The 23,753-nt window shown below is 40.3% G+C and overlaps 1 protein-coding gene across 1 annotated transcript in view; it reads right to left on the bottom strand.

Moving 5' to 3' along the window:
- The window catches only part of LOC138825447 (titin), a 201,988-nt gene extending 186,183 nt beyond the window's left edge, over positions 1-15,805 (bottom strand). Inside the window, exons 1-17 of the mRNA XM_070020028.1 lie at positions 15,504-15,805; positions 15,007-15,285; positions 14,550-14,831; positions 13,193-13,471; positions 12,795-13,073; positions 11,804-12,082; positions 11,413-11,700; positions 10,979-11,257; positions 10,550-10,828; positions 10,166-10,444; positions 9,762-10,049; positions 9,356-9,643; positions 8,507-8,788; positions 2,720-3,001; positions 2,228-2,506; positions 1,309-1,590; positions 912-1,190 (exon numbers count right to left, since the gene is read on the bottom strand). Coding sequence (XP_069876129.1) covers positions 912-1,190; positions 1,309-1,590; positions 2,228-2,506; positions 2,720-3,001; positions 8,507-8,788; positions 9,356-9,643; positions 9,762-10,049; positions 10,166-10,444; positions 10,550-10,828; positions 10,979-11,257; positions 11,413-11,700; positions 11,804-12,082; positions 12,795-13,073; positions 13,193-13,471; positions 14,550-14,831; positions 15,007-15,285; positions 15,504-15,750 — 4,750 coding nt within the window. The 5' untranslated portion in view covers positions 15,751-15,805. The remainder of the gene's footprint in view (positions 1-911; positions 1,191-1,308; positions 1,591-2,227; positions 2,507-2,719; positions 3,002-8,506; positions 8,789-9,355; positions 9,644-9,761; positions 10,050-10,165; positions 10,445-10,549; positions 10,829-10,978; positions 11,258-11,412; positions 11,701-11,803; positions 12,083-12,794; positions 13,074-13,192; positions 13,472-14,549; positions 14,832-15,006; positions 15,286-15,503) is intronic.
- Between the last annotated feature and the right edge of the window lie 7,948 nt (positions 15,806-23,753).

Raw genomic sequence — 23,753 nt, 5'->3', positions numbered from 1 at the left:
TAGCTCAGGCTGGCTTCAAACTCACAATCCTGCCTCTCTGTCTCCTATGAATTGGAATAAAAGACATGGATAATCACATTGAGTTTAGAGAATTACCTTTTTGCTAGAATTTCACTATGTCTGTTGAGCATTTTGTGAGTCTCAAAAAAAATCCCCTTTGAGATTATATAATCAAAATCCTAGAGAATCAACAGGATTACTATCTGGGGTCTTTCTTTCCTCCCTCCTTTTCTTCCTACTGAGAACTGGACTCACATCCTGTGTTTACTAGGCAAGTGCTTGACCATTGAGCCACATTCCCAGTCAGAAATTTTAGTCTTTTGTTGTTGTTGTGAGTCTGAATATGGTGACATATTCTAGCCTAAATAATAGTGGACAAGCACTCTAAACCTTCTCTCAAGGATTAGTTTGGTAGTATTCTACCATGGTAGGATTCTACCATGCTTTTTGAAACCCTTCCAAAAGAAAGGCATATAATTTCTGCATATGAATCCATTTTAATAATAATTCTTCTTCTTGTTGTTCTTTTTGTTGATTGTGGGGCTTGAACTCAGGGCCTGGGAGCTGTCCCTGAGTTCTTTTTACTCAAGGCTAGCACTCTAGCATTTGGAGCCACAGTGCCACTTCTAGTTTTCTGGTAGCTAATTGGAAACAAGATTTTCATGGCCTTTCCTGCAGATCCTCAGATTTTAGCCTCTTGAGTAGCTAGGATTACTGGAAACACCCAGCTGCTTCTTTTTTATTTTTTATTTTAATTAATTCACCAGTGCCCGGCTTCCTTTTTATTTTATAGGTGTGTTAACCTCTAGTTTTACTGAGTCAGAGGATGTGAGACTCATGTTAAACTGAAGAACACAGATAGTTGGGAACTATATTACTACAACAAAGAATGAAAAGCTAAGTCAACCAACCTGAAACCTGGACGGAGGCTGTGCAGCTGTCTTTGCCTACAGGATTTTGTACCTCAAAGCTGTATGTCCCACTGTCACTAGGAGCCACATTGATTATCTTAAGGCCAGATACTTTGTTGAAGAAGCTTATTTTGTATTTGCTGTCACTTGTCAGCTCCTTTCCATCCTTAAACCACTTAGTACTGAGCTCAGGTGTGCCAGACACTGTACACTCCAAAGTACAGGTGTCTCCTGTTGTAACTTTGATGGATTCTGGCTTTTCCACAATTGCTGCAGGCTCTGGAATAAGATGAAAATCACATCACATTGTGAAATCAAAATTTGTAAAAAAAAAATGAAAGGAAACAGATCCTGGTACGTATGCACTTTGTGTTCATAACTTTGTATTTGTACTAACCAAGAACAGATAATGTGGCAAAACACTCCTGCATTCCAGCATCATTTTTGATCTGGCAGGTATATTTCCCAGCATTGGCTGGCTCTGCTCTTGAAATCTGCAGAGTTGCAATGTTTTCTGAATAGGAAATCCATATGTTGTCACTTTCTCTAACAATTTCCCCCTTATCTTTGAACCACACCACTGAAATTGGCTCAGCTCCTTCAATCGTTGTCTGCAGCTGGACTTCTTCTCCAAGGATGGTAGAAATGTCACTGAGTTTCTTCACAAATCTTGGTGGTGCTGATGCAAAGAGAAGCAAGTTAATGTTTCAAGATGTGCAGTTTCCTTCAAATTATGTAAGCAAGGAATCAAACAAGTGATAATACAGTATTTCCTTTTTCTTAACTAAGCCATTCTTGATAGATGAGGCCAAAGTTACCATCGAGTTTGTATTAAGTAATAAAAGAAATTGAACATATTGTCCTGGATATTGCACCCAGGGCCAGGGCACTGTCCCTGAGCTTTTTCACTCAAGGCTATCATTCTACCACTTGAGTCACAGCTTCACTTATAGCATTTTTTGGTGGTTAATTAGAGATAAGAGTTTCTTGAACTTTCCTGTACAGCCTGGCTTCAAACCATGATCCTCAGATCTCAGCCTTCTGAGTAGCTAAGATTACAGGCATCAGCTATAATCCTATTGATACCTGCTATTGTAATCCCACTGATACTTGGCTCTTAGCTGACTTGTTAAGACCCATTGAAATCCATTGGCAAGGTTGCCTAAATATATTGGTATGACTTTAAAAAATGGAAGCAGATTATATATAAAATGATATATAAAAGGGGAAAAGCACTAGAAATGTCTTTACTGGTGTAGGCAAGTATTGAAATTAGTAGGAAACTAATAAGCAGAAGAGAATGAAGCCAATCTAACCTTTCATGGTGATGGAACCAACACAAGTGTCACTCCCCACATCATTGGTGGCTTTACACTGATACTCCCCAATGTCTGCTGTATCAACATTCAGGATGTGGATGCTTGTAAGAAAGTTCTCCGACATTATCTTGTACTTCTTGCCACTCCTGAGTTCTCTCTTGTCTTTCTGCCAAGAAACTTGAAATGGGGGAGTACCCTGAAGCTCACATTCAAGGTGCACATCCGTTCCTTTAAGTGCCTCCACAGGGTGAGGTTTTTTGCGGAAAATGGGTGGTTCTAGAAGTAGAAAACAGGAAAATCAGGATGAAGTGAGGTCAACAACTGAGTGAAGGTAAAAATCAGTTTCTGTCAGAGATGGAATTCATCTCTTCCAATCTCTTTTATTGCATCCATGAACAATTTTAAAACAAAGGATGGAGTGTCAAAGACAATGAAGAAGACCCCAGAACGAGGCTCATGTGGAAACAGGGAGTCAGGGGAGGGCCTGACCTTTAACTTTTAGGGAGGTGCTGCTGCTTGCGCTGCCGGCTGCATTGCGGGCCTCGCACGTGTAGTCCCCACTGTCTTCCACGGCAAGACTGTGCACTTCCAGCACTGCCACGGACTCCACGAAGGACATCCTGAACTTACTGCTCTCTTGAATTTCAGTCTCATCTTTGTACCATAGAACTTTGATTTCTGGAGATCCACCTATTTTGCATTCATATCTTGTGTATTCATCTTGTTTCACAATTCTTGAAGGTTCTAGCTTCTTAATGAACCTAGGTGGTTCTACAGAGCCAGGAAGGAAAACATAGGGTAAGAGGTAGGGAAAAAAAAGAACATGTATACTTCAAGATAAGGGGGAAAGAGAAGCTACCACCAGAGAGGTCTTTAGCTCCAGAAACCAAATATCACTTGAGGCAGTTCAGAAAATGATAGGTAAGTGAAACCTAATAGAAATGGTCTCAAATAATGCATTTATCGTTTTGTGAGCACCCATCTTAAATGGGATGGCTACAGGAAGAAAGAAGAGACATTTTCTACAGCCTATTTCTCTTTCCAGCAAGAGAAATCACTTCTTTAGAGCCAGACTGAGGTAATAGCACAGAAGTCCTCTGAAGTCAGAAGAAATGAGAGAATTTGATTACCTGTTGTCTGTGAGCCATTGGAGGACTGTCTATTTCCTAAGGCTGCAAAGATATTACTTATGTACCATGAAGGGCAGAGAAAAATGAGTCAGATATTTTAATATTTTAAAAGTTCAATGATCTCTTACATACTTTAGTACAGATTTCTTTGACCTTTCTTTGACCTTTGTAATTTCCTTTTGAAGTGACTGAAGTAAAAGCTTACTTTATTACCCACAGTAAAAATATTGAGACTGAAGGTGGTAAAAATGATCAGCTATATGTCATAGAATAAATGGGCTGCTACTTCCAATTTTATTTTAATTTCAAGTTATTTATAAACTACTGCCATAACGAGTCTTAAAAATGCTTTAATGGGTTAGGCTAATAGTCCATTAGGTTAAGTATTAATTTCTGGTAACAGAAATTGTGAAAGGCCTGGACTCTTCCATAATATCAGATAATGATACATTTAGTTTCTGACTTCCACAAGTAACTAAGCAGGGCTGATGGAAGAAAAACAAAGCTCACCTGATTGTTAATCTGGATTCTTCTTGAAGGACTTTTTAGCATTATGCTATAACTTAGATGGGGAAAATCTATTCATTTGCTATGAAAAATAAGTTGTTTGGGATTCTTTTTTCACTTTTAGTCCTATGATAATTTCAAAGTAAGACTTTTTTTGGAGGGAAATTTTTGTTTGATTTTTACCCTAGTAGAGACTAGGGCAAAATATTGGATACTTTGAAAAGATATTTGCAGTTCATGTCTTTCCAGTTTCATCTTTTCAATGTAATTTTTAAAAGTTGCCCTCATTTTGTGGGCCCTTGAGCACTTGGTCCATTTGATCTCTCTTTCTCTCTGTCTGTCTCTCTCTCTTCTTCTTCTCTATCTCTGTTTCTTTTTCTCCAGGGATTTGTAGCTGCTAGTCAAGCAATCTTCCACTTAGTTTTATCTCCAAGGACCTGTGTGGTCATTTCTAGTCACTAGACTATGGTTCTAAACACAGTTTACTAGTACATCCACCCATCTATACTGAGATTAAAAAAATTGCAAAAGACATCTTAAGTACATCCTTCTAGCAAGTACCTTGTACACCCAGCTGAGCAGAACAAGAATCTTTTCCGGCAACATTGCTTGCATAACAGGTGTACTGCCCAGCATCACCTTTAGCTACTTTGAGAACAGTTAGTGTGGCAGTATTTTCAACCAAAGTCATCTTGTAGTTGCCTCCAGGGCGAATTTCTCGGTTATCTTTGGCCCAGGTGATTTTGATTGGTGCAGTTCCAGTGACATGACACTTAAAAGAACCACTCTCTCCAAGAGCAAGATCTACTGACACAGGTTTTAGATCAAAGAAAGGAGGCACTTCATGCTCTGAAAAGAATGACATGCAACACAGTGATGTCAATTTCTGGACTCCCAGGCAAAGAACACAAACTAAAGAGCACCACTTCCTTGGTAGCCCCAGAGAAGCTGCTTTGTAACAAAGAGTCATGCAAGGAAGTGGTGCTGTGGCTCAAGCAATAGAGCCCTCACCTTGAGCTGAAGAGCGTACGGACAGTGCCCAAGCCCAAAGTTCAAGCCCCACGACCGACAAAAAAAAGAATGAAGAGTCATGCAATAAGCTAATCCACTCACCTGAGAGAATGAGTTTGGCACTGGATGAAGCAGTCCCAAGAGGATTAGAAGCTGAGCAATTGTACTGACCAACATGACTCTGGTCAGTTTGCAAAATCTGAAGAGTTGCCACATTATGAACAAAAGATGTTTGTAAATTATTATCGTCTTTCAGAAGTACCCCATCCTTATACCAAGACACTTGAAGAGGCTCTGAGCCATTGATGCGACACTCAAATGCAACTGGGAAGCCAAGTGTCTCCTGAACGTCTTTCAGTTTTCTTGCAAAGGAAGGTGGGAGTTTGCGTTCTGTAAAGAAGTTACAGATAATACTTTTTACAAGTGAGAAAACATCGGCAATGGCTCTCATTCCATTACAATTCTGGGGTTTTAAGAAAATTAATCTGTCAACACATTATAAGACTTGTGAAGCAACATGTCATCACCTTTGATAACAAGCACAGCGGAAGAAGCCACTGCCCCCACACTGTTCTCTGCCTTGCAGGTGTATTCTCCCACGTCACTGTGATCCACCTTATTGATGACTAAAGAAGCAACATTATTTTTGAATTGCATTTTATATGCAGGAGCTGATCGTAGCTTTGTGTGTTCTTTATACCAAGAAATTCTAATTTCTGGGGTTCCATCCACCTTACAACGTAAGGTTGTGGGTTCTCCAATGGCTACTTCTGTATGTTCCAGAGGTTCGATAAAATAAGGCGGTTCTAAGGTACAAAAGATGATAATCAATCAATAGTGCCAACTACAAGAGGACATTGTAAAAGAAAAAAAAGACAATAAATACCAATAACTGTCCACACACCTAAGACAGACACCAGAGCATCGCATATATCCTGCCCAGCCTCGTTTTCTATCAGGCAACTATACTGGGCATAATCCTCTACCGTGCTATCAAGAATTTCCACTATGGTAGATTTTTCTGTCATGGTAATACTGCAGTTCTCAGACTGTGAGAGAGCATATTCATTCTTCATCCAGCTCACAGAGATGGGAGGTGTGCCAGTAAATGTGGCTTCTAGAACAATAGGGCTTCCTGTCTCAACACTGAAGTCAGCCAATCTTTTCACAAAAGTGGCTGGTTCTAGAAGAAGAAAACATGAAGGTCAATTTCTACCTTGTAATAAAGACTTAGAAAAAGTCCCAAAAGATACAAGAATTGAAGAACAAAAAAGCAAACCTTTCACAAAGAGATGTGTGGTGCAGGAAGCGCTGCCAGCATCATTGGTCACCAGACATGAATAGTCCCCACTCTGCAGTGGATCTACCTCAAGTAACTCCAGTTCTGTGATGAAGTCTTCCAGAGAGATGGTGCACGATTCCCCTGACACCAGTTCTCTGCTGCCTTTAAACCACTTGACCTTGAATGGAGGTGTGCCTCGAATGACACTGGTGAATGTGAGACTTGTTCCAGGCAAAACTTCCACAGAATCAGGGGTTTGTTCAAAAGATGGTGGCTCTAGATATGCCAGGGGCAAGGCAGATCAAGAGGGAACAAAAAAATCCAAGTGAGAAGTGTTTGTTACTTAAAGAAAAGGGAACCCAGAGGAGCCCCCCAGGAATTAAGTCAGGTAGCAAAAGGGGAGAGAAGCCTTGTGCCAGCCTTGAACACTGACCTTGGACAGTCAGAATCGCAGAGCATTCATCAGAACCAGCCACATTGGCAGCCACACAAGTGTAGGTGCCTGTGTCGGAGGGCTCCAGGGAGCTCAGATTCAAGGTACAGACATTTTCTGAAAAGCTGGACTGACATTTGGGTCCACTAACAATCTCATTTCCATCCTGAAACCAGCCAACTGAAATTGGGGCTGAGCCAGAGACCCGGCACTCTAAAACAACCGAGCCCCCCAGTGTGGCATTCGTGTCTTTCAGCTTGCGGATGAAGGAAGGAGGCACGATGCGATCTAGGTGGAGAAAGAGGTTTTCCATGTAAAGAGCAGCTCTGTTTATCTACCCCTGATCAAACTTGTTCTATTCATAACTGTCTCAGCCTACTCACCAGAAACATGGACAGAGACTGTGCAGTTGCTTTTGCCAACACTATTTTTCACCTCAAAGCTATACAACCCCTTGTCATTCATTTCTGCAGAGGGGATTTTAAGGGAAGCCACATTTTTGACAAATGTAATGTGATGTTTACTGTCTGCGGATAATTCTCTTCCATCTTTGAACCACTTGGCTGAAAGTTCTGGTGTTCCAGCCACGACACACTCCAATGCAAAAGGGTTTCCAGTGGTTACCGTCATGGGTTCTGGTTTCTCTATGATTCTGGCTGGTTCTAAAAAAAAAGAAGCATTTGGCATTGAGAACAAAGTCACCTTGCAAACAGCCTAGTCGAAGTATTACAGATTCGAGCTGGGTCTGAAGACGATGTGCCCATTCAATGAGCTTCATTTTTGTCACAGACGACTTGGCTACTAACCTAGAATAGTCAACACTGCTGAACATTCTCTCATCCCAGCATCATTTTTGATCTGGCACACATATTTCCCAGAATTTGATGCTTCTGGGCTTCCCAACTGGAGGATTGCGATATTGTCACTGAAAGATATCTTGATGTTTTCACTCTCTCTGATGACTTCTCCTTTATCTCTGAGCCAGGTAACAGAAATTGGCTGGAACCCTTCCACCACAGCTCGTAACTCTACAGCCTCCCCAATAAGGGTTGAGGTATCACTTAGCTTTTTCACGAAGCGTGGAGGTTCTGATGAAATAAAGTCAGAGGTGGAGACAAAAGTGAGAACCCAAGCTGCATAAGTTATTAGTCAAGCAAGAAGAGGTCTAAAGGAAGATGCATGTGTGCGCCCCCATGTACAAACCTTTAAACTTGACCATGCAGACACAACTGTCACTTCCCACCTCATTAGTGGCTTTGCAGTGATATTCTCCTACATCAGAGGCTTCAAGGTTAAGGATATGAAGACTTGTATCAAAATTTTTTGAAGTGATTTTAAATTTCTTGCTGCTTCGGACTTGCTTCCGATCTTTAACCCACACCACTTCAAATGGGGGGGTCCCCGAAATTTCACATTGGAGAATTATATCAGAACCTTTAAGGGCTCCTACTGGAGGAGGCTTCTGGATGAAAACAGGAGGAGCTATCAGAAAGAAAAGAGGATGGAAATGAGAACAACTGCTTTCCAAAAAGAAAAAAAAATCTAGGTTCTAGATTTTGAGATTTTAGAATCTAGAGATGTTTTCTGTGTATTGGGGGATCATGAAGAGTGTCTGGTATGACCAAGTGACAACACACAGTGACATAAGACATGACAATTCATGAAAACTAATGTAAGTGGAGGGGTGACAAGTGGTGGGGCACCAGCCTTGAGTGAAAAAGCCAAGTGAAATGTTGAGGCCCTGCATTTAAACCCTAGTCCTGGCACTAATTAAGAAACAAATGAACAAACAGAAAACAAACATGTTACAAGCAAATAACCTCGACTAGTCTTTTAATTTTGAATCTTATAATACTGCTGCAAAGAAAGTCCTGATCGGAGCAGAAGGAAAAAAGAAGTAGAGAATGTCTAACCTTTTACTGTCAGGGCTGTGCTGCAGCTGGCATCACCGACACCATTATGTGCTTCACAGATGTAATCCCCGCTGTCCTCTGCACTGGCCTCATTGATGGTAAGCAGGGCCACGGAATTAGTGAATGACATGTTGTATTTCCAACTTTCGTGAAGTTCACTGTCGTTTCGGAACCACAAAACTTTGATTTCCGGGGAACCACTTATTTTGCATTCCAGTTGGATAGATTCTCCCTGCTTTGCCACTTTTGAAGCATCTAATTTCTTAGTGAACTTTGGAGGTTCTATTAAACCAAAGGAAAAACTCAGTAAAGATGTCTACATGTTAAAATAGCTTCTTTTTGTAGCTGAAGACTCTATTTTTAAAAACCTTCATATTTAAGCTGATTTATGGCTATATTAATATATTAAGAATATATTTTCTAACATCTCTTTCACAAAATAATCTTTTAATAGAGATTTTTAAAAATACATTGTAGTGTGGACCTATAAGCTAAACTATAAGCTATAAGCTAATATAGATAGATCTGATCAAAATTTAGTAATAATAACAGAGAAAGTTATATTACAGAAAAGAACGTAAAAGGAGAGTGGATAGTTGAAATAATACCTTACAATCTTCAATGAAATAACTCCCTTTGATACGACTATACTTAGAAACAAACTAACCCAACGAACATGATAAAGATAAGACAGAACTTTGGTTAAATATTGTCTCTAACATTAATATACATATTCCAATATGATTCAGTTAGTTTATATCAAACATTTAAAAAGTAAGAAAATTTTTAGAAGAAAACTAAATACATGTGGTGAAAGCACAATTGTAAGTCAATGTCATGTAGTGATACCTTTTACGCTCAGCTGAGCAGAGCACATGTCTTTACCAACATCATTGGTTGCTTGACAAGTATATTGACCAGAGTCTCCTTTGCCTACTTTAAGAATTCTCAGATGAGGCGTGTTGCCCACACAGGTGATTGTATAGTTTCCTCCAGGACGAATCTCTTTGTTATCTTTTGACCAAGTGATTCTCATTGGTTGAGCACCAGTAACATGACACTCAAAATCAGCACTTTCTCCCGCAATAACATCTATTGATACAGGCTTGATGTCAAAGAAGGGAGATTTTTTAGGTTCTGGAAGATGAAAAGAAAAAGATCAAGTAATTTTTTTTGTTTTGTTTTTCTGTAGGCTATTTCTACCTTCACAGAGTTGTGATGGTTTGCAAAGAGAAAGAATGACTTGGGAACAAACCTCTGGCTGTCAGTCTAGCACTTGAAGATGCTGTTCCAAGTGGATTGGAAGCTGAGCAAGAATACTGGCCAGAATGACTCAAGTCAGTTTGCAAAATTTTTAAAGTTGCCACATTATCCACAAATGACATTTGTAGGTTTTCATCATCTCTTAAAAGTACACCATCCCTGTACCAGCACACTTGGATGGGAGCAGAGCCATTTAGTCGACAAGTGAGTGTAACAGGCAACCCCACTGTTTGTTCAATGTCCTTCAACTGTCTAGCAAAGGAAGGTGGGAGCTGGCGCTCTGTAGGAAGACAAGTAATACTTCAAGCATTAGTAATGGAAATAAAAAAATTGCCTATAAAGATGAAAGAGTAAAAATAAGGGGAAAATTCCTCATGTGTAGAAGAATATCATCACCTTGGATTCTAAAGACAGTCTGAGAAGTAGCAGTTCCTATGCTGTTTTCCGCTACACAGGTGTACTCGCCACTGTCGTTGATGTTCACTTTATTAAAAACAAGTGTGGCCACGTTGTTTGTGAAGTAGGTTCGGTATTCAGGAGTTGAGCGCAACTTGGTGTCTCCTTTGTACCAAGACACTGTGATTTCTGGTGTTCCAGCAACTTGGCATTGCAAAGAAACGGAATCTCCAACGGATGCCTCCAGAGGCTCCAGTTCAGTAACAAAATAAGGTGGTTCTAAAGAAGAAAGGCCCACAATCAGGGAGTGGAGTTACAGAAAACCAAATACACAATGCTCCATTGAGATGGATGCAAAGCAGTTATGAGATTAAGACAACACACCTAATGTAGATACCAGAGCTTCGCACACATCCCTTCCTGCCTCATTTTCAATCTCACAGGAATAGTGTCCCGCATCTCCTTTCGTGCTATTCAGAATTTCCAGGATGCAAGTCTTCTCTGTTGTGACTATGCTGCATCTTTCAGATGGAGATATTTTACAACCATCCTTTTTCCAGGTAACTGAAATTGGCAGCGTTCCTGTGTAGGTGCTCTCCAGAATTATGGACGTCCCTGGTTCTACAGAGTGATCACTTAACCTCTTCACAAATGCAGCTGGTTCTGGTAAGTGACAAAGCACAGGAGTTACACACACACACACACACACACACACACACACACACACACACACACACACACACACACACACGCTCTCCTCAAAAGAGATGGAAGAACATGGAATATAGGAAGAGTGAATACATTTGAGCAAACCTTTTACAAAGAGACGTGTAGTACAGGATGTTTGGCCAGCATCATTAGAAACCACACAGGTGTATTCCCCACTCTGAGATATGTCAATACTAAATAGTTCCAGTTCTGCCACAGTGTCTTCGAAATAGATGTTACACCTGTCTCCTTTTACTAGTTCTCTGGCACCTCGGAACCAGCCAACCTTGAAGGGAGGGGTTCCTCTGATAACACTTGTGAAGGTTACATTTTTGCCTGGAAGTACTTCCAAAGGTTCAGGTTCTTTCACAAAAGAGGGAGGTTCTACAGAGAGGGAAACAATGAAAAGGTCCCATAAATTTCAAATTTCCTTGTGATGTTGAATTCAAACACTAACAGAACCTGTGAAGTGGTATCAGCATAATAAGCACCCAAAGAATTCTTAAGAAATTCCTTGCAAAATGGACTGTAACACTGACCTTGCACAGTCAACACCGCACGACATTCATCAGACCCAGCGACATTAGCAGCCACGCATGTGTAATTGCCCATATCTGATGAGTCCAGAGAATTCAACTGCAATGTACAGATGTTATCTGAGAAAGTAGGTTGGTACTTTGCTCCACTGACAATCTTAGTCTTTTCATGAAACCAGGCAACAGAGATAGGCGAGGATCCTGCTACTTTGCATTCCAGAATGCAAGAGGCACCCAGGACCCCACCAGTATCTTTCAGTCTTCTGGTAAAAGAAGGAGGAACCATTCGGTCTACAGGAGGAAAGGCAAAAGACTCATCATAATTTGAAAGAATGAAAGAGATATGAAAGAAAGAAAAATGCAAAAGGAATTTGCGTAAGAAACGAGAACTAACCTGAGACATCAACCACAGCTGTGCAGCTGCTTTTTCCAACATTGTTTTGAACCTGGAAAGTATATGTGCCTGCATCTTGTGGGTCAGCGGAGAGAATCTTTAAGGAAGAGATTTTATTGTAGAAGCTAAATTTGTGTTTTTGGCTGCTGGTCAACAGCTTTCCATCCTTGTACCATTCAATGGAGAGCTCAGGAGTGCCGGCCACCTTGCATTCCAAAGTGCATGTTTCTCCTACAGTCACTGTCATGGACCCTGCCTTCTCAACAATGACTGCAGGCTCTGAAATACAATGTGATATCCACCTGTCAAGGTCTGGAGTCTTTATATATCTCTGTTATTGAACTCATCATGATTGTTTCTCCCAGTGGGACTTATGCTAGTCTTCTCTCTTGACTTTAAATGTGACTTCAGGATTACAGGCAATTATAAAATTATAGCAGCTATTATCAGAAAACATTTGAGAACTATACAACCCCCCCAAACAATTTAGATAATGCATAATGGGCAATGTGTTTTGGTTTATATTTGACTCTCCTTAGACTAAGACTACCTGTAATTATGAATTGTTTGGTATTGTCCTCCTTCCTTTGGATGCTAACAACAATAGTTCGAAAGTTGGTATGCAAAGTTTTTGTCCCTATCAAATGTTGATCTTTGGAGTCTCCTCAGCTTTAACAACCAGTACTCTGGAAACAAAATTTCCTTGTACTACAAGTTGGGCTTCCAACTGATCTTTGCTTAGTCAAAATATATCCAAGATTGTATTTGCTAATGTCTCAAGAAAAATAGCATATCCACCATAAAGCAGATGGCTTCTTTTTCTTAATCATAGAAAAAGTAGATAGTGTTTGAAAGAGATTCATTAGGTCTTTCCCCTAAATCTTCCACATAGGTGTGGATCAAACTGGTGCTAGAATTCAGAGCAAAAGATTCTGCTTATAAGTCATTCCAACATCTGACATCATTTCTATCAGTGGACTGTGATACCAACCTAAAACAGTCAGAGTCGCCATGCTTTCCCTCATTCCACCATCGTTCTTGATCTGGCAGACATACTTCCCAGCATCAGCGGGCTCTGTTTTTGCAAACTGTAGGGTTGCAACATTGTCCACAAAGGCAATTCTGATGTTTTCACTTTCTCTAATCACTTCTTTCTCTTTAAGCCACTGGACAGAAATGGGCTGGGCACCCTCTATGGATGCTTGTAACTCTGCAGGCTCGCCAGCTACTACCGTGAGGCTGCTCAGTTTGGAAACAAATTTTGGTGGTTCTGAACAAGAAAAGATGGATGGAGATTGTTGAAAAGAGGGTCTAGATAACAGAAGACAGAAGTGAGCATTTCATGCATTCCTGCATTTCATGCATGCCACATACAGGAAACATGCTTACCTTTTAATTGTATTCTACAAATACAAGCGTCACTTCCCACTTCATTCTGTGCTTTGCAGTGGTATTCACCGATGTCTGTGGATTCCACATTGAGGATGTGAATACTTGCGTGGAAGTTTTTAGAGGCAATCTTGTATTTCTTGCTGCTTCGGAGCTGTCGCTTGTCTTTGTACCACACCACCTCAAATGGTGGTGTTCCTGATAGCTCACATTCAAGACTGACTTCAGTGTTTTTAAGAGTTTCTACTACAGGAGGGAAACTGCTAAAAACAGGAGGCTCTGTGAAGAATGAGAATGTTTCATGAATTGGACTATTTAATTTCATTAGAATTAAGGCTTTTTGCTTATTTCTTGTTTATACATTGGAAGAAAGTTGTAAGAGACCATAAAGGGTAAATGGCATCTGACATGATCACTATTGAATGATAACTGCTTCCAAGAGGCCATTAATCTTTACAAGATAATCAACTAGATGAGTAGAAAACACGGAAAGATCGTAGATGTTGTGATTGAGCAGTTCAAAATTCTATTTATTCTTCCTCATTACTTTACATTGGACTAGTGAAATTGACACAAAATTTGTAATCAAATAAGTATGTTAACAAAAATGGTTTGTGGGAGTTATGGGATTCTTTAGGAATGTGCGTGTTTAACAATTGAGGTAGCCTGAAACCACCGTGACTGCTGAGATCTATGCCTTCCTATTTGGAAAATGGTGATTGCAAATCTCTCTCTCTCTCTCTCTCTCTCTCTCTCTCTCTCTCTCTCTCTCTCTATATATATATATATATATATATATATATATATATATATTTACAGATATTATTATAGATGCATATATATAGATGCATAATTGATATTGGAAAATGACAGCAGGGAAAACCAACACTATTTTCATCATGGACTAGTCATATGTTTAAAGATAGAAAATAATTCTTAGGAAAATATATTATTTTCATTTAAAAAATTTAATGGTAAAGCCTATCTGGCTTGTGCACTGCATAAATGTAATAAATAATCATGTTCTTAAGACACGCATTATAAGTGAATAAAATACTGTATGTATAAGTTTATGGAAGGCAAAAAACTAGTTTTAAAAATGCTTACTTTTTGTGTATGTTTTCTAAACATCACCGAAGCTTGGCCAATGTATTTTGAGGGATCAAAATTATGGCATTGGAATAGCAGGAAAAATATCTCAAAATGACTAGGTACACATAACTAATGCTTAAGGAGAAATAATATCTATAAAGGGAAATAATACTAGCATGGGGGAAATTGAGATAATGGAAAAGAATACCCAAGGGAGAAGACGGTAAATTTTAATTAATTATGAAGATGAAAACAAGATTTCTACCTTTTACTATAACCTTGGTACTACAGCTTGTGCTGCCAGCAGGATTGTGGGCCTCACAAATGAAATCTCCACTGTCCTCAGTACCAAGACTGTTCATCTGTAGGACAGCCACTGAGTCGATGAAAGTCATTTGGTATTGATCACTGGCTGAGAGTTCATGTTCGTTTCTGTACCACAAAACTCTGATTTCTGGAGAGCCAGTTATCTTACATTCCAGGCGTGTGGAGTCACCTGCTTTCACTATTTTGGATGCTTCTAGTTTCTTTACAAACTTTGGTGGTTCTAGAGAGTCAAAAAGAGGAGATTATGAGGAACAGTAGTGAACAACACAAGTTTAGTCATACGTAAGTAAAAGAAAACAAGTGATATCTGACAAATACAGTTACTGTGTTAGAACAGCACAGAGGAACTAGAGCCACAGGCCAGACAGAAACATAACACAATTGAACTTGCACACCTGTCACAAGCAACATTGTAGTGCAAGAGTCGCTACCAACGTCATTGGTAACTTGGCAAGTATATTGTCCAGTCTTGGAAGCATCCACTGTATAGAGATTTAAGAAGCTAGTTGAACCTTCCAAACCAATGAAACATTTAGGTCCAGAGGCAAGTTCCACATCATCCTTAAACCATCTTATTTTAAATGGTGGTGTTCCTTTTAGTACTGCCTTAAATTCTACTGTAGAATCAGGTATGGCTTGTTGTCGCTCAGGTTTCACTAGGAAGCTTGGTGGTTCTATAAGTTTCAAGAGAGATATATTTTTATTATATTCCTTATAGTTGAAATAGTTTGACATTTTGATGTACATATAAGAAAACAACTCTGGAAAAGAGATAATGGCTGAATATTTCTTCAACTCAATGAACACATACCTAAAGATTTAGCTTTAAAAGATTTAAGAGTATTTTCACAACATTCCTTAAGAAGAACCAAGAAGGTAAAGAAATTCTAACCTTTCACAGTTAAGATGCCACTGCATGCATCATCTCCTGCTATGTTTGACACCTTGCATGTGTAATTTGCAGTATCTTCTAATTCCAGATTATTAACGTCCAATGACACAGTGTTTTCGTGACACACAAGTCTGTATTTTGCACCTGTAGTTATTTCTTTTCCATCTTTAAACCACTGAGCACTAATAGGAAGTGAGCCAGAAACTTTGCATTCCATATGAATGGAAGAGCCCAGAACTTTGTCCATTTTACTTAATTTTTTGGTAAATGATGGAGGAATATCTTGATCTGTCCAATGCAAACAACAAAATGCATCCATTAATGTGGATTTGATATGGTCTTGACTTTATAGTACAAAGGACAAAATCTAAACAAGGGAGCTAACTGGGCAATGATACACACCTAGCACTCTCAGGTAGGCATCACAGCTACTGCTTCCAAAGTCGTTTTCCACCTTGAAAGTATACTGCCCACTGTCTTGCTTCATTACTGACTGAATCCTGAAACTGGCTACATTATTTTCAAAACTCATCGAAAAATATCTACTGGGTACGATTTGTTTGCCATCTTTAAGCCATTTCACTTTGAGTTCTGGTGTTCCAGCCACAACACACTCCAAGGTAACGGGGTCTTTCTCAGTAACATCAAACGATTTAGCTTTCTCTATGATTTGAGCAGGTTCTGTAGTAAGAATGAAAATAGAGGTGAGTCACATTGTTAATTCCACTAGAACTAAGGTGTGTTTATGAGACTGTTTCCCTGGACTTCCATGGAAGGAGGGTGGCTCACCAACCTTGTACTAAAAGGAAAGCGTAACACCTCTCAACGCCTGATTCGTTCTTGGCTTGACAGGTATATCTCCCACTATGTCCATTATCCACACTCCTGATCTGAAGTGTGGCCACATTGTTCACAAATGAAATGTGGACATTGTCATCTTCATCAAGAATCTGGTCATCCTTTAGCCATGCTATGGAGATGGGGGGTGAGCCTGCCACGGTACCCTGAAAGGTGGCGGAACTCTTCAAGACAGTGGTGACATTGTCTATCTTCTTGGTGAACGATGGTGGATCTGTGATTAAATAAGACAGTGTGTAAAGATGGGGTAAATTTTTAACTCCAACTCATCCTAAGATGAAAGAGCCTTCAGAGATTTTAGTTGGTAGCTTCGCCTTGCCTATCACTGACCTTTCAGGGCCACTCGAGTACTGCAAGAGCAGCTGCCACCTTCATTGGATATAATGCACTGATATTCACCAGTGTCAGAAGGGTCACATTTGGTTATGTGGAGGTGAAACACTGACACACGGTCAGTCACTGTATACTTTTTGCCACTGCGAATTTCCTTATTATTCTTCAGCCAAGTGACTTCAAACGGAGCCGTTCCTGTAACTTCACACTCCAGTTCCACATCACTGTCCTTCACAACCTCCACAGGCCTCAGCTCTCTAACAAAGGCCGGCGGTTCTACAGAGTTTAAAGGAAGACAAAGAGCGGCTTACTCAAGGGAAGAGCCAGGACCGTCCGGCAGCATGGCTAGAAGGCACACCAGAGTCTGATAACCAACCTTTCACTTTCAGCTCAATGCTGCAGCTTGCTGTGCCCGCGTCATTCCGAGCTTCACAGACGTAAGTCCCACTGTTTTCTACCCTGGCACCAGAAATCTGGAAACTGGCTAGACCATCCACAAAGGAAATGCCATGTTTCCTGACATCTGTTATTTCATTCCCATCCAGATACCAAGACACTCTGATCTCTGGAGTGCCTGTTATTTGGCATTCAAATGTTGTTGACTGTCCATTCCTCAGCACTAATACTGGACTGGGTTTCTTAATGAATTGAGGAGGTTCTGAAGATGGAAAAAAAGAGTGTGATATTGGGATTTTTTTTTTTACAATAGAGTACAATTAGCAATGATTTCTTAATAGACTTCTTCTCTCTACCCCCTCTCTAAGAAAACATAGGAAAGCAAGAAAATGAGAAGATACTGAGACCAGACCTTTGACAAAGACAGTGGCTTTACTGGTTGCTGTACCAACATCATTGCTTAGTTGGCAAATGTAGGTCCCAGAGTCGGCAGCTTTGGCTGAAAAGACCTCTAGAATGGTGGAGGTATCATCTTTCCAAATGGAGCGAGATGCCCCAGAGTGCAACTCTTTGTTGTCTTTAAACCACTTTATGGTCATGGGTGCAGTGCCACCCACAAGCGCCTTTAGGTGAACCCGTGTACTTGGGTTTACATCTTGTGACTGTGGCTTTTCCACGAAGTAAGGGGGTTCTGGGGTAAAAGAACAAGAAGCAAAATAGAGAGAGGGAAGTTTTGTTTTAGAGTTTAGCAATGAAAGATAAGAATGAAGAAATGAGTGATCAATAAATTCTTATTGAGTACAGGTAAAAGTTGCCAACCTTTGACAGTCAGATGCCCACTGCACTGGTTGTGCCCTGCTTTGTTGGTGGCAGAACAAGTGTAGGTACCACTGTCTGAACCTTCCAGCTGACTGATTTCCAGGAAGGCAGTATTATCATGAAAAGAGAACTTGTACTTGTCACTAGCTGAGATTTCTTGGTCATCTTTGAACCACTGGATGCTTATGGGATGTGACCCAGCCACTATACATTCTAAGTCAATAAAAGACCCTTTAATGCTGTCCATTTTCTTCAGCTTCTTGGTGAATGAAGGGGGTATGATAAGATCTATCCAATAAAAAAGCAAAAGAAAGGAAAAGGTTATTCTCTCTCCTTTGATCTCTCTCCTTTATCTCTTTTAATATGACTATGATGGGAAATAAACTCCGGGTCTCTCCCATGCTAGGCAAGTGCTCTACCACTGAGTTATACTCCATTCCTGTATTTTCTCCAACTGTAAGGGAGAAAGAAGCCCAGTTCCTCTTTATTGATAAGCAATACCAACCTAATACATTAATGCTAGCCTTGCAACTGCTTCTCCCAACATCATTTTGGACTTCAAATGTATATTCTCCACTATCTTTCTTTTCTGTAGAGATAATCTTCAGTATTGAGACCCTGTCGGTGACACTGATTTTGTATTTTGGACCCAGGCTCAGTTCTTGGCCATCTTTAAACCATTTGGCTATAATCTCCTTCGTTCCTGAAAATTTAACTTGCAAAGTGGCTGGGTCTCCTTGAGTGACGTCTATGGACACAGCCTCTTCGGTGATTGTCGCAGGTTCTGTAGAGAACAAAGCAATAGATGTAGGCTGTGAGCTGCTGTTCTGATCAACTGACATCTGTATTTCTTCTTCAAAGCCAAGGCAAACTTTCTAAACCAACCTTTGACTGAGAGCAACGCTGAACATCTTTGTATTCCTGCATCATTTTTGGCCTGACAGACGTATTTCCCATCGTGTTTGACTTCAATGCCACTGAGGTACAAACTGGCCACGTTGTTTTCAAACGTCATCCTTGTATTATCATCTTCAGTGATTTCTTCATTATCTTTTAGCCAAGTCACTGTGATGGGCAAGGAACCCTTCAGAGTGGCCTGGAAGGCAGCTGTGCCGCCACGGAGGGAGCTGGTGCTCTCAATCTTCTTTGTAAAGGATGGGGGTTCTAATAGAAGAATGGATTTTCAATCAATACTAATTCTATAGAAAAACTAGCTCTTTCAGTTTAAAGAATGAACTCTACAGAAAATCCAGGTTTTTCATTTGAGCCAACACTAACCTCTTAAAGTCACCCTGGCACTGCAGGTGTTGCTGCCCACCTCGTTGGTCACCCGACACTGATATTCACCAGCATCAGCAGCAACGAACTTGAGGATCTGCAGGCTAACTAGTTGATCCTGAATGAAGGTTTTATACTTTCTACCACTTCGCAGGGTTGTATTGTCTTTGAACCAAGTGATCTCAAAGGGAGGTGTGCCTGCCACCTCAGCCAATAACATGACATCATATTCTTTCAATACTTCAATTGGCTTAAATTCCTTCGTAAAGTAAGGTAACTCTATAGTAGAAAAAGAACAACTTGAGTTAGCTGGCAAGAGGTCTGTGCTATCGACCAAATACTTGGTAATGCAAGGACAAAGTGGACACGAACCTTTGACTATTATAATGCTAGTGCAATGGTCACTGCCAGCCTCGTTTTGAGCTTTGCACATATATTCACCACTGTCTTCAATGGCAATATCTGTAAGTCTTAAAATGGCAATGGACTCCATAAAAGACATTTTGTGTTTTCTGCTGTCCTTGAGTTCTCTGTCATTTGCAAACCAGGTTATTTTAATTGGAGGGGTACCAATTACTTTGCAGGCTAGTTGAGTGGCATCCCCCTTCTTTAACAGCTGTGATGGCTCTAACTTTTCAACAAATGTAGCAGGTTCTGTGGAAGGAAGGTAGTTTATTAAGAAACATGACCAAGAGGAAAGAGCTTATGTAACAAGAGTAGCACAAAGATGTCAAAGAAAGAAGGCAAACCTTTTACAAACAAGTTTGCACTGCACTCCACGCCTCCGGCAACGTTGTTAACTTTGCATGTATAGGTGCCCGAATCAGAGGTTTTTACTGCGTAGAGTTCCAAGGAACTCTCTAAAGCTTCTTTGGTAATATAGCAGCTTCCACCAGAAACCAGCTCTTTATCATCCTTAAACCATTTGATAGTAAGAGGAGTGGACCCTTGGAAAGTGCTCTTCAAGCAGACTGCTGAGCTGGGAAGAACAGCTCTGGATCCTGGTTTAGTTACAAAACTGGGTGGTTCTGAAGAATGAGTATAGGAAAGAAGTTTTAAAGAGTTAAGGGGTGGGCTCTCAGGGAAGAACAATTAATTTGAACAATGTTTATGGTACAAATGAAATGCAAAGTTTCTGCCAACCTTGTACAATCAGAGCTCCACTGCTGTCTTTGCTTCCCACAGAATTGGTGGCTCGACACGTGAAATTCCCTGCATCACTCATGTCTACTTTGCTGATCTCCAAAGACGCTGTGCCTTCCACAAATGCTATTCTGTATCTGTCAGATGCTGCTATTTCTTTACCATCCTTCAACCAGGACACCCTCATGGGGAGTGAACCTGCGATCTTGCAGTCTAGCCTGCAGGCACCACTAAGGACACTATCCACATTGCGTAAAGGTTTGGTAAAAAATGGAGCGATGTCTCGATCTGTTCATGACACAGGAAGGAAAAAAAAAAGATCAACATGGGAAAGTGCTCACTAGCTCATTTTTGGTTATTTGTTGGGTTTTAAAGAACCAGGTAGCACAGTTTTCTAAAAATACTAACCTAATACTGTGAACGTGGTCTCGCAGGAGCTGCTGCCCACTTCGTTGGAAACCTCAAATGTGTACTGGCCACTGTCATGCAATTCAGCTGAATAAAATTTCAGTTGGGCAACATTGTTTTTAAAGCTTATTCGGTACTTTTTACTGGCAACCAAGGGTCTCCCATCTTTGTACCACTTGGTCTTAAGTTCTGGGGTGCCTGTGACTGTGTACTCCAGTGTGGCTGGGTCCCCTGAGGTCACCTGGATCAGCTCTGCTCTCTCCGTGATTTTTGCAGGTTCTACAATGGTATGAAATGGTTAGTATACCTGGGTGTGAATGAGGGGCTCACTTTAAAGGGACAGGGTGAGTCAAGTTCACAGTGTTCCTACACTAACCTTTCACTGTCAGTTCACCAACAGATGTTTGACTTCCTGCTTCATTTTCAGCCAGACATGTATATTTGCCACCCAAACTAATCTGGACATCAGGGATTATCAAGACAGCAACACCATTGGAAAAGCTCATTTTGACTTTTCCATCTTCCTTAATAACCTCTTGGCCTCTCATCCACGAGACAGAGATGGGTTCAGACCCTCTGACAGCAGCTTGCAAGGTAACAGTTTGTCCTGCAAGTGCGGTAAAATCATCTACTTTCTTGACAAAGGTTGGTGGTTCTAGTTAAAGAAAGAGAGCATGTAACCCATTAGTTCTTACACACTTCCAACACCATCTCTCCTCAAGAGTTTCTACTTAGATTATATTTGTCTTCTCTACTACTACTATTTGATAGCACATTGGTTAATTAGAAAGAAGAAAGAAAATTTAAGAATTAACAATTCCATCCAAGAAACTGGCAGAGAGGATAAATGCTTATCAGTTGACAAAACAACTAATGACATTATCAGATCATAAATATTTACAATGCCATCCCTATAAGATTAGGTAAAAGTCCCCCAAGTCAAACCAAGCCAAAGTAAAAATTTAAGGCTAGGAGAAGATGAGAGGAACAAAATTTTAGTTTTCTTTTCATGCATTAAAACATGCTATCCGGACACTTCATTAAAGATAGAGTGGCTTTTCACACACCACTGACCTTTCAATAAATGTGTCGCCCTGCAGCCACACTTCCCCACTTCGTTGGCCACAACACATTCATATTCACCAACATCTGCACTATTGAAAGAAAAGATTTCCAGAGACACAAGAGACTTCTGGGAAAATAACCTGTATTTTTTACTACTTCGTATTTGCTTCTTATCCTTGAACCAGCTAATTTCAAATGGTCCTGTGCCTGCGATTTCACACTGCAGCAAGGCATTTGTTCCTCTCACTATGTCTGCAGGCTCAAGAGTTTTGACGAAAGAAGGAGGCTCTACAAAAAGCAGGAAAGCATTGGGTAAGTAATGTGTGCCCAGAAGAGAAAAAGGGACATCTTTTCTCAGAGAAACAAGAGCCCACAATGCAGTAAACAAACCTTTGATAACTATCTCTGTACTACAGCTGTCACTGCCCACATCATTCGTGGCTTCACATGAGTAAGTCCCACTGTCTTCAACTTTCACATCTGTGATGTCAAGGATAGCCTCAGAATTGACAAAAGACATTCGAATTGTGTTACTTTCACTAAGTTCTTTGTTATTTTTAAACCAAGTGACTTGGATCACAGGTGAGCCTTTCAGTTTGCAATGCAGGCGTGCGGATTCACCGGGGAGCATTAAGTAAGAGGGATCCACCTTCTTCACGAAGGCTGGTGGTTCTACATGAAGTGTACAAAAAAGAGAATGGAAAAGAGCTGAAGCATTAACTCCACAGAAGAAATGCAGACACACACTACAAAAAGACAGGACATAGAAAAATATCTTCATGAAATTTCTGAAAAACCAGATGTGTTTGATAGCTTTTTTTAGCACTCTCAAGCACTTTACGTGTCCCTTGATTTAAAAACAAAACAAGCAACCAAAGAAATAAGCAAACAGACTATATCTATACAAAGAAGAACTTAATAAAGAAGATAAATATGAATTGCCTAGACATGAAGCTCTTAAAAATTTAAGCAAGTTTTGTTAATGACAGACATGTTTAACAGAACAAAAATAAGAATTCTGAAGAAGGTTAAAAAAACACAATCAAATAAGGTCAGAATGTTCCCATTGGCTAAATGGAATTATTTAAATAACAAAGCACATGAATACTGTTATACTGAGATTTTCTTTCAAAGAAAGAACTGACAAATGATTCCCTGGAAATCTTACCTCTAATTGTGACTGTGGCTGAAGAAGAGCTGCTCCCAGCCTCATTGGAAGCTGTGCACACATAGGTTCCAGAATCTTTTAATTTTGCCAGCGGGATCTCAAGTGATGCTATTTTATCTTCAAAATAGATCTTATAATCTTTCCCAGGGGGAATTTTCTGCCCATCTTTGTTCCACGTGACTGTGACTTTCCTGTCTTCATCAACTTGACACTCAAGGTGTACCTTCTTATTGATAGCCGACTGCACAGGCTCTAATTCTTTGATGAAGTGTGGTTTGTCAATGATGATCAACTCTGCTTGGCAGATATCGGCTCCAAACTTGTTGGAAGCCTTACAGGAGTACACTCCCCTGTCCTGAATAGTAAGATTTGAGAGTTCTAAACTGTGCTTATTCTCTGCATCTGAAATCCTGCAGTTAGGTGAAGGTGACAGGGCAGAGCCATCTTTCTGCCAAATGGATTCAATCACAGGAGTCCCTGACACAGTGCAGAGAAACTTGGCTGCCTTCCCCACAAAAGTTGTAAGAGACTTGGGTCTGGAGAGAAAGGTTGGTGGATATGCCTCTGCAAAAGAAAATTTTCTAGCATTACAGGAGTTCTCAACAAAGCTCTTGCCATAATTACAGTATTCCAAGACAGAGATGAGTTATTCTTTAGGTAGACATGAGATATTATTTAAAATAGAGTAATCCATGTAATAAGACCAAAAGATTCTTTGAAGGAAAAGGAGGAGGGTTCATGATAAAGGAATGACACATCACTTTGTGTCTATCAAAGAATAG

The sequence above is a fragment of the Dipodomys merriami genome, unplaced genomic scaffold, assembly GCF_024711535.1.
Source record: "Dipodomys merriami isolate MVZ:Mamm:240054 unplaced genomic scaffold, mDipMer1.0.p SCAF_1, whole genome shotgun sequence".
NCBI lineage: Eukaryota > Metazoa > Chordata > Mammalia > Rodentia > Heteromyidae > Dipodomys > Dipodomys merriami.
Note: the sequence above shows the minus strand (reverse complement) of the source record. Positions and strands in the feature narration are given on the sequence as shown.